This window comes from Ascaphus truei, chromosome 7, assembly GCF_040206685.1.
Source record: "Ascaphus truei isolate aAscTru1 chromosome 7, aAscTru1.hap1, whole genome shotgun sequence".
NCBI classification, from domain to species: domain Eukaryota; kingdom Metazoa; phylum Chordata; class Amphibia; order Anura; family Ascaphidae; genus Ascaphus; species Ascaphus truei.
In genome coordinates, this window is record NC_134489.1 from 34,180,858 (window position 1) to 34,195,067 (window position 14,210).

The following is a 14,210-nucleotide window of genomic DNA, read 5'->3' on the forward strand; positions in this document are numbered from 1 at the left end:
AATCTTGGTGCTTTAAACTGTTTGGTACCCAGGGGGAAAAAGGGATCCAAAGTGATTTACTCCTGTGCAGTATATTGGGCCTTTAAGACGGGGATTCGAGCATGGCCTTATTACAGGATAGCTCGTCGCCACGATTTGTCTTCTGCAAGTGTGAAAATGCCATTTTTATTGCACTAACAGAGCATTAGTCACTGTAATAGACAGATGGAGGGCAATTTGATAGCATGTTGGAGTTAGTAGCCAAGTGGCAGGATGAGGTGATGGTAACATAAGCCGGGGTTATGTGAGGGGACCCAGTGTCAAAGCCACATGTGGCATCTGCGATGGGTTATTCCACTGGTTTAATTGCCAAGAGCCAGTCCCAAGAAATCTCCCAATCCAATGGTTTCTAAACAATTAAATCTTTATTTATATATTTAAAAAAAACACGACTGCCCAAATCCGGGAGTACATATCACAGTACAAAATATAAAACTTTGAAACGCATACAAAAATGATAAATCCATATTTTTACAAAACAAATAATCTCCTCGGTACGAGCTTACATTCTCCGAGGCATACAGAGAAACGCGTCGACCCACTCAGACAAACGGAAATGCAGTGCTTGGTTACAGTACCATAACGAAAAACATAAGTGCCTTCTCTGGAGAGAACTTACAATACTTGAAAGGCAGAAAGGCAGGAAGGCAGACATCTGAAATCTTGCAGGTCAAAAATGTTTTTTTGGAAACAGGCAGAGAGAAAATTAATGGGTTGCAGCTGGAGCCCGGTTTTAGCAAAGCTAAAAATAGCTTGTCAACGCATTAGACCAAGTGTTCTCAACTCCAGTCCTCAAGACCCCCCCCAACAGGTCAGGTTTTAAGGATATCCCAGCTTCAGCACCGATGGCTCATTCATTGAGCCACCTGTGCTGAAGCAGGGTTATTCTTAAAACCTATTGGGGGAGGGGATGTTGAGGACTGGAGTTGAGAACCCCTCTATTAGATAACAGTGCAAAGGATATGGCTTTTTTTTCTCTCACTGCATTACAACATATTTTAGAAAAGCCCTTTAAATCTTACTTATTAACCCCCTTCCTAGGCCGATATGCAAAGTGCTGTGAAGCCGTTTCACCCCCAACGCTGGCGATTTTAGTGCCAATTATTTTAAGTGGAGTTCATCTATGCGGCAGCCCTGGGGAAAAAAAATTGGCTAAGCAGCATATTGCAACGGGGGCCTGCAATTCTTTGCAAACCGGTAACATCAGATCCCATCTGAAATGCCTGGAAGACACTCTGATGGAGTTGAGGCCATGGAACAGTCCATGTTGCAGTGGTTGCATCCTCCCCCTAAAGAAAGGATTTCACTTCCACATTACACGATAAAAAAACAAAACAAATAAAAAGTGCTACAAAAAACAGCCAAGTATAACACTGGTTTCAACTATCAAAACACTAGAAAATGTCATCTCTTGTGACAGAATACAAAAATGTGGTTTTTGTTAGAATATAAAGAATCATGCAGCGTGAAAATCCCTTTGCATGTATTTACACACAGGAATATACAGATTTGTGCTAAAGAGGCAAAGAGCGGGTGTCTTATCATCAAAAATCGCTACATTCACAATAAACTGCTTTCTGATGGGAGTGGGAAATATAAAATCGATAGTTATATCTATCTTTATTGCAAGGGTTAATCCCCAACTACTGGACGCCCATTTGATGGTTACCTCGTTTTTCTTAATTGACCCCCCCACCGCTGCCGAAGGGGATCAGAAGCGCATTGTCCTCTCCGGGAGCGAAAGGGTTAAGCCCTCACTGGAATGTTATCAGGTTGGAGTGAGACTCATACCTTGGAAAAGGCAGCACAACAGAAAGCAGGATAATGTGGAATAGGCAGCTTTGCTCTTATTTGATTGAAATTCTCAGATTGCACATGTAAATGTATATATAAAAAAAATATATAAAATGTAGAAACATTTCAAGACCCCTTTGATCTTTGGAGTAGAAGATTTTGAAACGAAGATGCATCAAAGAGAGGCTTAAGGATTTGGTGTTATAAAATAAGAATCATGTTGCTCTCAATAAACATCATACATTGTGTGCCCAGACAGAATGTGTCGGACCCCCTTATCACGTAATATCTGCTGCCCTCCCACGCAGGCTCAACAGTGGGTGAGGCAGGCCAAGCCATGGCTCTTCCACCTTGCATTGTGTTGGTACACCTGAAACTGGGTGATCTTTGGAAGGTACAGTATGACCAGATAGTCAAGTTTTTGTGCTGTAGCGTCGTGTCCACCGACCCAACACGTGCGCCTTTGGGAGAAAGGCCACCCAAGGTCGCTAGAAGACCTCCTTGCAACAGTGCTTTTGGCAACGTCAAGTCCAGAACGGATAAAAAGGACAATAACGAGACAATTGCTTCTGGTTTGGCTTAATGCACGCAGTTATTCTTGTTGGAGTCCACCTGCAGAAACAAAGAACACATGAATATATTAGCCAACGTCATTTGTAGTAGCGTCAAGGTTATAAGCACTGAACAGTCACGCAAGGGGCAGTTTGGCATCCAAATATCCTTATGAGGGGGAAAGAGTTTTATAAAAGCTACTGCTGATACTAAACTTTCACCTAACTATGATCTATTAACTATATTAACTAGTGCATGGGTGCTCAACTCGTCCTCAAGACACTCCAACAGGTTGGGTTTTAAGGATACCCAAGCTTCAGCACAGATGGCTCAATCTCCGTCTTTGACTGAGCTACCTGTGCTGAAGGGTGGGTATTGAGGACTGAAGACCAGCACCAGTGTACTAATGGGTCTCCATAAGTGTCGCATCATTATTCAAATCAGAGCTGGTGTAAAATTCCAGGCGCCTCCTTTGTATTCACGAACACGAGCAGGAGATTAGTAGAAGCCGGCGGACTCACCTCAGTGTAGGTAGGAGGCGGCATGAATTTGAACTCCGGAGCGTACATGAAGATGGGGCTGTCACAGGAACTGTCCAGCTCATCGAGCAGAGGAGTGGTGGGGCTCTCCAGCCGGTAATCTCCACGCACGATATCCATGTAACACGGAGGAGCTGCAGGGAAAGGAAGGTGGAACATTTAACGATACTGACCGGAGAACTACATGTACTAGAGCATTATAGCCACGCAAGATGGAAGCACCCATCCGAAGAAAGAAAACAAGCATACCTTCTGGTGTTCCAGGGATGTTCAGCTCCACCCAACTCATTTCAGAGCTGACCTGGCTAGTCATGCTTGAACTGCGGCTACTGAAGCCAGAAGAGCTAGAGCCGATGACAAGAGGCAAGTCAAGGATGATCTTCTTGGCCCCTGGCACGCTGACGTAGATCTGTAAAAATAATAAGATAAAAAGCAATGGTTAGTTTAAGGTATTAAGTTCAGGATGCATTTATAGAACTAGCTTTTCTAAAGGGGGTGGGATGCAGAATCCTCTGATGTTGTACTGATGTTTAGGAGCGTAGGTATTTAGATTGCGTTTTGATAAAAGGAGGTTCGGCTAATGTCACCAGCTCAGACCAAATCCAGGTGCCCTCTTTGGGTGGGGGTATCTCTTTAAGTCAATATACATTGTGCCCTTAAGACAACGAACAGTGCTACATACAACCCAATACAACAGTGACTGTGTAAGGCCAAGAGACGATCAAGATTAAGTGCACAAGTTGAGGTGCATGCAAATCTTCCAGCACCCAAAAGTTGCTCCCGGGAAAACGCAGAGATTAAATCCCTAGCTCTATTCCGGGGGGTGCTCAACTCCAGTCATCAAGAACCCCACAACAGGTGAGGTTAAGGATATCCCAGCTTCAGCACAGGTTGCTCAGTCGAAGTCCGGGCCAGCTGTGCTGAAGCTAGGGTAACCTTCCAACCTGACCTGTTGGGGAGGGAAGTGTCTTGAGGATCCCTATTCAATCCTACAAAGCTGACAGGAAGAGCTGCTCAGGACACACAACACTTACCAGCAAAGAGTACTCGACCCGGAGGATAGTACACCCCAGGATGGAGGGCTTGAGTTTGGGGACACGGATGCTCTTTCCTCGCCAGGAGTCGGTCATGCCGGAGATGATGTGGTTGCCTCTCACACTGCACAGTTTCTGGGTGAAAACTTTGGTGTGGCCATTGGCCAGGTAGGTGTGCCTGGCTATTATGGCTGCTTTGGGGACCACAATACGTGAGCAGGTGTTCTCGAAGTCAGCACAGATACAAATGTCATCTCCTACAAAAGAAGCGGTGACATTAGAAGGGGCGGAAAATGGCTTTCTGCTCAGAGTAATTACTATCCTATGTCTACAGGCATTAGTCATCTTTACTTTGTTTAACCAAATCAAGCTTCATCCTCAGAGTTTTTAATTCCAGAAAATTAAGATTGTGGACTAGAGGATCCTATTCTATAAAAAGTATAATATCACCGAACCAGTGCTCTCTCAATTTATAGCGCAAGACCCAGTGAATCCTCTTGTAACTCAGCCCATATTCCTACAAAAATCATTTAAATAGTTACATAGTAGACGAGGATGTAAAAAGACATTGGTCTATCGAGTTCAACCCATGTTATTTAGGTATAATCCTTTAACCAGCCCCAGACAAGAACAGTATGTATTGTTTTAGGTGGAATATATGTGAAACTGAGATTACATTTTAAAATCTAATTAAATCATTCACAGAGATGGTAAAATAAAAGCTGCGTCTACCAAGAAACTCACCTTCACAGAAACCTTTCCGGTTAATGCTGGCGCTGAGAGAGATGTGTCCATCAGGAATAAGGAGACAGGTCATCTTCTTGTGCTTCTTGGCTGCTATTGGACACTGTCAAAGAAAAGGAAGAGAAACAGGTTATTATTTATGCTCCGCTGCACCTCACTGCGCACAAAAGGCTGTGTAAGGTTAATAGGTCTGCTCTTCCGATTCCCAATGTTAAACAGTAACCCCATTTACTTTATGCCCTGTCCTTTAGCAGCAAACCTGGTCATGCAAAGGCTTGGAAGTACAAGTGATTATGTGCAAGTTCAGCTACTGATTCACAGCTGCAGGGAAGAAAAACTCCCACAAGCCTGCGAAAGACCCTTCTATATAAGTGGACCATCGTAACCATTGGGTTATTTCAAATGCCTACCAACCCATTGATGGTGGAACAGATCAGGGAAATATTGTGTTAAGATAAGAGTTTTTAAAATCCATAATATACTCAAAGAAGTTATGCCGAGCAATATGTGCACTGCAGGTCACAATGTTTTTGCATCAACATAAAAGATGCATTGTTTTTGTAAAGAATGAGATAGTTACCATCAGATCTGGAGTGTTCACATCAACCAAATCCACCACTTCGAAGTTCTTCTGGACTTCCTGAGGAGGGTGTGATGGACGATCTAGGAAGGCTTTGACCCAATATTTAACACAGCCATACTTCCCTTCAAATGTCGTCCCCAGGGGCCTGAAAAGGATGTAGAAGACCAGGTCAGACTACATGCCACAGACATTAGAGAAAGAACGGCAGGTCAACAGAAAGGACATTACACATGGTCAAGCTGATACCTACCCCTGAGGAAGCTCAAATCCAAATTTGTATTCATATTTGTTTCCAGGTCTGAGGATGACCGATCCATCTGAATCTAAAAAGGAAGAAATGGAAAAGAAAAAAAAGGATATTGTTACAAAATGTTAAAATACTTTAAGCAGCATATAAAAACACTATAGTGCATATCGACAGCTGGATGTTAACTATAAAAAATTTTTTTTATATAGATTACTTTGTTATTGTTTTCTAAATACCGTTTGTATACGTGTTATTTAAATTAAAGAAACCGCATCAAAATCCCATTAATAAAAAGCGTCCTAGCCAAGATATCCTGGACCGGAATAAATCACGTTAGATATTCTTGGTCATTACAGCTCCGCAGGTTCCTTTAGATGTGAATGGCCAGGGGCTTCAAAAGCCTTTCCTCCCCATGGCCATGTGTCCCAGCAATCTGCTCTCCACTTCTCTGTCTCATATCAAATTCACTGGCAGCCCTGTACTTATATACAGTACTGAGCTAATTAAGAAAGACTGCAGAACATGGCACTCATTCCGCATATTTAACCTCTGATCTCAGGCCAAGAACTGAGACACACTACACAATATATTCTGCATTTAGCCTCGAGACCCAGCGTTTGTCCATTCCAGTATAAAAACCATTCAATAATACACTTCAATATTGCAAAGCAAGATAATCAGCAACTGAAGTATTGAGATACAGTTTCCCATCATCTAACACACTAAGTTGAAGCCATATACAGTATGTACACAAAATACTGTATGTACACAAAAATCAAATGTCCACAAATTCTGCAATCATCATCCAGGCTACTATTAAGGCATTACAATTGTGTGCAAGCTCTTGGGACCAGGGCCTGTGTACAATATTAAGTAAACACACAGCATCTAAAATATCGCCTGTAAACCATGTAAATAAATAGCTACAATATAAGACACTGTATTGATATACCCATACCATACGCGTGTATTCTGAATAGGAGCATTTTATTAAATGATAAAGACACTAAATGGTGACCCTTTAAAGACCCAGAAGGGGAATTTTAGGGGGAAGTAAAGACCAGAAGTTAACTCGTGCCCTGCCATGCAGAGGAGGGTTTATAGGGCACATTGAGAACCAGCTGCTGCTCTCACCTGTGGGCTTGTCTTCCACCTGCAGGGTGTCCTCATATCTCAGGTACTCCATCTCCTGCTGGGAGGCTTTGGACCATAGCACCTTGGCGACCCCGCAGGCCAGCACCCGGACAGCCGACACACGGGTCACCTCGGCCACTTCCACTTGTACCCTGCCCACCACCTTCTCCCCTCCGCAGTATGCCTTCCCCGGCTCGGTGAACACCACCTCGAAGCACTTGATCTTCTTGAAGACCACCATGGTGACGCAAATGGACGAACTCCTCCAACAGAAAGTGCAAATGAGATGCCCAGTGGCCAATGCGAGCTCAGCCTGTGGCAGTTACTGAGGGTGGTCACTATGTATTATTAGAATTTGGGTTTGCTTGCCCTGTCACTAAGATGCCCAGATCTTTAGAGGAACACAAGGAAAGGAAAACCCTCTTTAATAATCCCTGATGCGCTGCGACTAGGACTGCTTGTAAACACGAGCCGGAAGAGACGGTTATAAGAGGCACGTGGAGACTCCGCCCCCCCCCTGTGTCCAGCCCACCACGTGCAGTTGCACTCAGACTTCCGTGCTCACCTCGTGCACATGTCTCCCATTGGCCGGCCGTCGCGGTAACAATGGCACGCCAGCCAATGGGAGACGCCGCGGCGGCTCGTGGACAGCGCATGCAAAATGCGGGAGAGTGACGGGGGCGGGACGTTGGGCGTGGCCTTATGTTCCATTCTTGGGTTGTTGTTTGTGTCTGTCAGGAGGGAGGAAGGAGGGAGGGGGTTGTGAGGTGTAGCCTGGACCTGTAAAGTATACTGTATGTGCTTATAATGTCTTCTACACAACTGGAGTTTGAATGACAGGAAACTAACCTCCCAAAGCTGTGACAAAAAGCAACACAAATAAGCTTATGTGTCACATATATCCACACATACACATTAGATGTAAGGGGTTAGACTGTACGGTGTTCGGGGCAGGAAACTCCTTTTCCCAAGGCTGGGGCCATGGTGCCGCAGACCGTGACGAGGGGTCCGCACGCTGAGCGAACACACAGTGTTCGAGTGCGCGGAAGCAGGAGGGGGTGCGCGCTGCGCAAAAAAAACAGTTCAAACGGATTTCTTGGCGACAGGCCGGTCACGTAACCAGCTCCGTGATGTCACTGGCACACCCCTAGACTCGCCGCCACAGACAGCGCCCTTACCATGGCCGAAAAACGCACCCGCTTCAAGCGGATGACGTCACGGCCGCGCACAGGCGAAGGCGTTATGGACCTGGCCTAATGTTACTGCTAAAGCGCTTATTCCCATTATTTGTTATATTATTATGTCACGTGTATTACTGCTGTGACGCGCTAAGTACATGGATGGTGCTATATAAATAAAGATATATATATATATAAGGGGTCGTAATGTGATTTTAATGGGGTTGTTTTGCACAAGACAGAGCCAATAAAACAGATTATAAGGCATGCCTGCATTCCTGCAGGACGTGACAAGCAGAAAGAAGGTTTATACCTTCACTTTTTTTTTCATCACAGGGTGGGGGCATTGGGTGAGAACAAAAATAACAATGAAGGGTCATGGAGAATATCATGATTTTTTAACCGCTCCGCTGCTGCGGCGGCCAGAGAGGCCCTGCAACGCCATTGCAAAAAGTGATTGAGATTTCAACGCTCGTGCCAGACGCAGAAACTTTCGTGATTCGTGCTTACCCACCACGTAACGTGGCAAAGTTGTTACGGCGCGATATGTGGGGTGTGCCAAAGCAAAACCTGACCTGTTGGGAGGGTATTAAGGACTGGAGTTGGGTACCCCTGCTTTAGCGTACGAGAACGGTCATAATATCCCAAATACTTGTGCAAAGAGTCCCAATTCTTAGTGCACAGGGTTGAATGTGAGAGATATGTCCTCGCCATTGCAATGTGCTAAGTTTATGCCTAAGGCTGCGCTTAAAGTGCCGGCGACGCAACGGCGCTGCAAAACAAATGTATTGCCGCCGTTGCGTGCGCTTATAGTAAGCGCGACAGAGCGACGGGAGCGTCGCAAATTTCTGAAGCTGGTCAAATTTGATTTTTCAGAGGCTGTCGCCACATGTGGCAGCCTCTGAACCAATCAAAGACCTGGTCGCCTGCGACGTCGCCGGAAAGCGAATTACAACTTTTGATAGCAGCGACTGGTGACATCATCCGTCGCGTCGCCGTCGCGCGGACTATAAGCGCTGCCTAAGTGATATGTACAGGAAATACCCCCAACGCCCCCTTTTTTTGGAAGGGGAGTAACTTCCCTGCGCACAATTCCTTATTGTGGACATGAATAATCAATGGGACTGCATGTCCAATGTATCATGTGCTTCTTCTGACCACCACAGCTTGCTAACTGTTCGGCTGATCCACGAGGGAAAGGGGGTGACATTTCCTAATGCCCCCTGGCTGAAAAACTGGAGTGAAACCAGTGCAAAAGTACAACACCAAAATGTGACAAAAGGAGACATAAATACTATTGCTTATATGGGATTCCTTTTCTTTTGATAAATCGAGTACTGTTTCTAGTGCTGGTTCTGCATCTGTGAGACAGCAACTAGAACACAAAGAGTCTTGTCTATAGTTGTAGGTAGTTGGTAATGGGATTTACATTGTGTTGTAAAACACTCTTAATCAGATATTATATGGTAATTGGAAACACACACAGCCTGCGCAAGCTCAGAACCCCAAATCCACCACACCATCATTTACGGTTGCCAGGTGTCCAGTATTGAACGGACTGTCTTGTATTTGGACACTGTCCAGTAAAAAATGAGAGGTAATATTTGGACGTGTATGTGTATACCGGTATTACCTCTCTGGACATAGTGAGCTGACCGGCTTTGGGAGGCTGCGGGATTATCTCAGAGCAGGGCTGTTAGGGGGCTAGGTAGCTTCCTCCATCCTGACTGGCTGCCGCTGGGAAAGGCAGCCAATCATTAGGTGTCAGGAGACTGGGGGTGGGGCTAAGGAGAGGAGGAAACAGCATTGAGCGGAGAGAGGTGTGTGTGTCGCTCGAGCACGTCGCACCTTTCACCATTGTGTCCAGTATTTTTGGAGAAGGCACCTGGCAACCCTACATACAGTATATATTTGTGTCAAAAAGAGCGCTACTAGGATTGTGACCTTGTGTATATAACAAAAGACAAGAAGCCGCAGTGCTACAAACAATATGACTAATTATATAGTTAAATACTTATTCGGTTTTCTTGGAATAAGTGAATGTAATTTAGTTAAATTATTTGGCCAAAGCATTTTGAACTTGCAAACCCACGCCAAGGTATCCTCTCTTTATACCATTATATAGTAATTGGAAGCAATAACCTGTGTGACCTTTATTATCCATATGCAGTATATATAAGTGTACCCCTAAGGCTGCGGCCCCAGTCACTGGGTGCACGTGCGCGTCGTAGCGCCTGGCGGCGCGTGCACCAGTTTCAGCCGCGATCTGAGGTCTAGGGGTCGCGATGGGACGCGTGTCTTGGCAAGAAGAGGAGAACAGGGGACAGGGGGAGGTGTGGTGGGGGTGCGGCCATGATGTCACGCGGCTGGTTCGCCCTCATTGGCTGAACCGCCGCTGTGATGTGTTCATTGCTTGGCCGCCGCGCCAAAATACAAATTTCTTATCTTTTGGAAAGGTGGTCGTGCCATCGCGCTTTGTGCGCCCGCGCACACACACCGACTGGGGCCTGCCCCATAGAGGGCTGTACTTGTGTGCGGCGCGCGTGCCATCTCGCCCGTAGCCGCGGTCACCGGGGACGAAGCCTAACAGTATCACTCCAGGCTGGCACAGACAGTAAAGCACCCAATTTTAATTCCTTCACAAAAGCATTGCCCTATATAAAATAGTTGGCAATAACATAAAACAACTTAGTACAACAACATAATTTTCTAGGTGGGATTTAGATATGTATTATCATTGCACCATGTTGATGTATAGCAATGTATCCCATGGTTACACCAGATGGGGTCTGATTCACATACAGGATTAGTATTTTCAATCTGGGTTTGAGCCCTAGAAAATTATGTTGTTGTACTAAGTTGTTTTATGTTATTGCCAACTATTTTATATTTAATACATGTTTAACTGTGTGTTAACTTATATGTATGTTTAGTAATATGATTGGCTATTGAATATATATCTTAGTTTTATTCTATCATCTCCTCCAATTCTTTCAGGGTAAATATGTGTATTTTATATAATCATGTTTTCTATAGTGATGGTAGCACGGATAATGATTGCAGCTGAGTAGGGGTGTTTTTTTCATCAATTACCATCATTGGAGTGTGTATATAATACCGGACCTCCCCCCTCACGTTATCCCTTTGAAAAAGTTAGCCGAGACTGACGAAACGCGTCGTGACGTCAGACGCACTGACATTGAAGTCTACATCCAGCGCAGGAGCGGACTGATCCTAGCGCTAGTGCTGCGGGCACTACCTACACGGAACTTTTTGTCTGGGACTATTCATAGCACACCAGCCCTGGGAATCTGCTGGTACACTGCTCGTTCGCCAACGGAGCCTGGGAATGCCCCCAAAGTCTGCAATTTGACCGGATGACTCACATCAGTCCTGGAAATTTGCTGAGACGCTGCTCCTTTACCAACGGAGCCTGGGACTGCCCCAAGAGCTTGCAGTTAGACCGGATGGTGGTGATTATTATCACATATGCTTGATTTTATTGTACTTCTTGTAAGTGCGTTTTTTACCCCTCCCTCCCCCCTCCCCTTCATTAAATATACTTTTATACGCTATGGGCGTGCGCTCTCTCCTCTTCTTTCCTTTTTATATATATATATATATATATGTATGTACAGTATGTATGTATGTGTATATATATGTATGTATGTATATATATAATATCTGTGTGTGTGTGTGTGTGTGTGTGTGTATGTATATACTGTATATAGAGAGATATCTGTGTGTGTATGTATATATAGAGAGAGATTGTGTGTGTGTGTGTGTGTTTGTGTATGTATATAATTATATAATGGCAATATAGGAAGCACTCTAACAAAATAAAGGTCCACACTTTTTAGAGGTATTTTGATGTGGTGCAGCTTGTAAAGTTGAATTGTTCCCAATTCCCAGCAGTAGCAAAATGTTCAAGTTATTCAGCGCTCCTCGCTGAAAGGAAAGATAAGAGAAAAAAAGAAAAAAAGCACAATAGTAAAGTACGTTCACAACATGCAATAAACATGTAGAAATGGTGAGATATGCACATCATTTCAAAAGATACCTTTACATGCCTGGTATAGGCACTATAATGTAAGTGCATATCTCACCATTTCTACATGTTTATTGTACGTTGTGAACGTACTTCACTATTGGGCTTTTTTCTTTTTTCTCTTATCTTTCCTTTCAACGAGGAGCGCTGAATAACTTGAACATATATATATGTATATATTGTCACGATAGGTTATGACAGGTTGTAAGTTACATCAAATAACTGGGTTTGAACTGAACGAGGCTTAGATATAATAAAGTATATTTATTCCTTTGGATAGGTGAACACACAATATAATACAGTAACAGGCAAGAAGTACACTTACTTTGGGGATGGGGGATGAGAAGTATGTTGCATAGCAATTCTCCAGCAATCAGGTACAATCAAGATGATATCAGAAGACAATGGGTATAGGGATTACCACAGTTTATATATCTTTTGTAACCCTATCCTTAACATTAAGTACAGGTGATTGGTTTTCAATTACCTGTAGCCACTCTCTAACGTGGGAACACATTTTGATACATGCCCCCCTGCTAGTTGGCACATGCGCATTAGAACTCTGGGGTCTCATTTCTGAAGGCCCACATTTGCATCAGGAATGCCAGCCAGTCTGCCAGATGGGTTTTCTGGCAGGATATTCTTTGTTGTGAGGTGTTAAAGGTGACACTTTTAGACCGCTCTGGTTTGAGTCATCTCTGCCCTCATGTAAACAGTGGAGGTGATAAACTCCTTTGAACAGCACTTAAACTCTAGATATTAGGACGCTTCCCTGGCCATCTTCTGTCCTTTGTCCCAAAGGAATTTCCTCTGGGTCTTGTCCTTGCCTAGGGATTCCGTGTTACAAGTTAAACACACACATATTAAAAGGTCTGGTTCTGTTGGGCTCAGTGGGTCCAAACTTCCCAGTTCTCAATGTAGGAACCGGGACACCATGTGGTCCAATTTGCGACCCGCTAGGGCCTCTGGAACCGGAGTTACACAAATACACCTACAACCGTTTCCTATTTTAATACAATAAACTCCGCTGTAAATTAAATCACGGTTTTTCACTAAATCCCCATTGAAAACAACGGGCTTTGCCGCCATAGACTTTCAATGGCAAACCGCCGCCATTGGCGGCTATGGGAATCCGCCGCCATAGACTTTCAACGGGGCAACGCCGCCGTTGAAGTCAATGGGGTTTTTCCGCCATAGCCGGTCAATGGAGATTGGCCGCCATTGGAGTCTATGGGAAAAGTCCCGAACTTTCAAGGGGGTCCATACTCCGTCGGGTTGGTCCAAGAGGGTCAAGGATGGTTCTGCAGCGATGCCGGAGCACTGACTACAGGTACCACAAACCCTGGCCCTCTGGACCCCCCGGGAACCGGAGATATGGATTCATAGATTTCAGCTTTTCACACTTAGATGTTTTCTTGAGCGGTTTCTGCCGCCGCCATTGGAATCTATGGCGCGACCCGCTCTCGGCACGGCCCTTCTCGGAGGTCCAGGACTCGGGGACCCGGTTGTGGTTGAGTGGGGGGAGGTCTAGGAACTAGGGGCAAAAATAATTTTATTTCTAGGTGCTCTAGAACTGTTTATTCCCACGCCACTTGTCGTTGAACTTGGCTAACAGTGATCAAAGCTCTCTTATAGAAAAAGTATCCGCTTTGCGGTTTTGCGGTTTGGACGGCAGCCAACTTGTTCCTGGAAAGCGCGTCGAGTAATCTCCATTGAAGTCAATGAGCCCATTGACTTACAATGGGAAACCGCCGCTCCTCCTCTCGGTCGCCATCTGCTGGTCTTCACAGGAAACAGGACCAAAACAGCAAGATTCGCCATTGAAACGCATGGAGCTCCAATGGCGGCCTATGGGACCCTGCAAAATGGTGCCTGAAAAGGCGGGAAAATTACACAAAGGGCTATAATCACTAAAGAACTATTAACCCTTGTACTCCCGGATGGATCCTAGTGTGTGTGTGATGCAGACACTAATTAAATCAGATATTACAATAAAGCATGGGAACAGGGGAATATACATTTTCATGTCATAACAAGGGTTAAATCACATTTCTGGACCTCAGCCCAGTTAACCCCTTGTCTCCCTGGTGAGGTCAGGGGATGGCCAAATGGGGTGCAATCCCTTTAATACCGGGCCACCCCCTTTTTCCCTCTACACCTCCCCTTCTTAATGGGTGACCTGTGGCCCACTGGCCCTAACGGGGAGTGGGGCACTGCTGGCACCATTAATGAATTCAGTCTCAGAGTGATAGTCCTGGCGTGAAAGTCCATCAGCATTGCTGTTTTCACTGCCCTTTTTGTGCTGAATGGTGAACTCA

The 14,210-nt window shown here is 44.9% G+C and overlaps 1 protein-coding gene across 1 annotated transcript; it reads right to left on the minus strand.

Moving 5' to 3' along the window:
• Positions 1-385: 385 nt before the first annotated feature.
• On the minus strand, positions 386-7,139 carry TXNIP (thioredoxin interacting protein). Its single transcript, XM_075607612.1, has 8 exons — positions 6,667-7,139; positions 5,536-5,608; positions 5,283-5,430; positions 4,703-4,805; positions 3,959-4,215; positions 3,174-3,333; positions 2,907-3,058; positions 386-2,445 (listed from the first exon to the last, which is right to left on the minus strand). The coding sequence occupies exons 1-8, from the start codon at positions 6,905-6,907 to the stop codon at positions 2,413-2,415; spliced, it is 1,167 nt and encodes a 388-aa protein (XP_075463727.1). The 5' UTR covers positions 6,908-7,139; the 3' UTR covers positions 386-2,412.
• Positions 7,140-14,210: the final 7,071 nt, after the last annotated feature.

Excerpts from the sequence above, each read along its gene's own strand:
- TXNIP (XM_075607612.1), bottom strand. The coding sequence starts at position 6,907 with ATGGTGGTCTTCAAGAAGATCAAGTGCTTCGAGGTGGTGTTCACCGAG. Across the intron at positions 4,216-4,702 it reads CCGGAAAGGTTTCTGTGAAG|GAGATGACATTTGTATCTGT; the intron begins GTGAGTTTCTTG and ends CTTCTTTTGTAG. Across the intron at positions 2,446-2,906 it reads CGCCTCCTACCTACACTGAG|GTGGACTCCAACAAGAATAA; the intron begins GTGAGTCCGCCG and ends TTGTTTCTGCAG.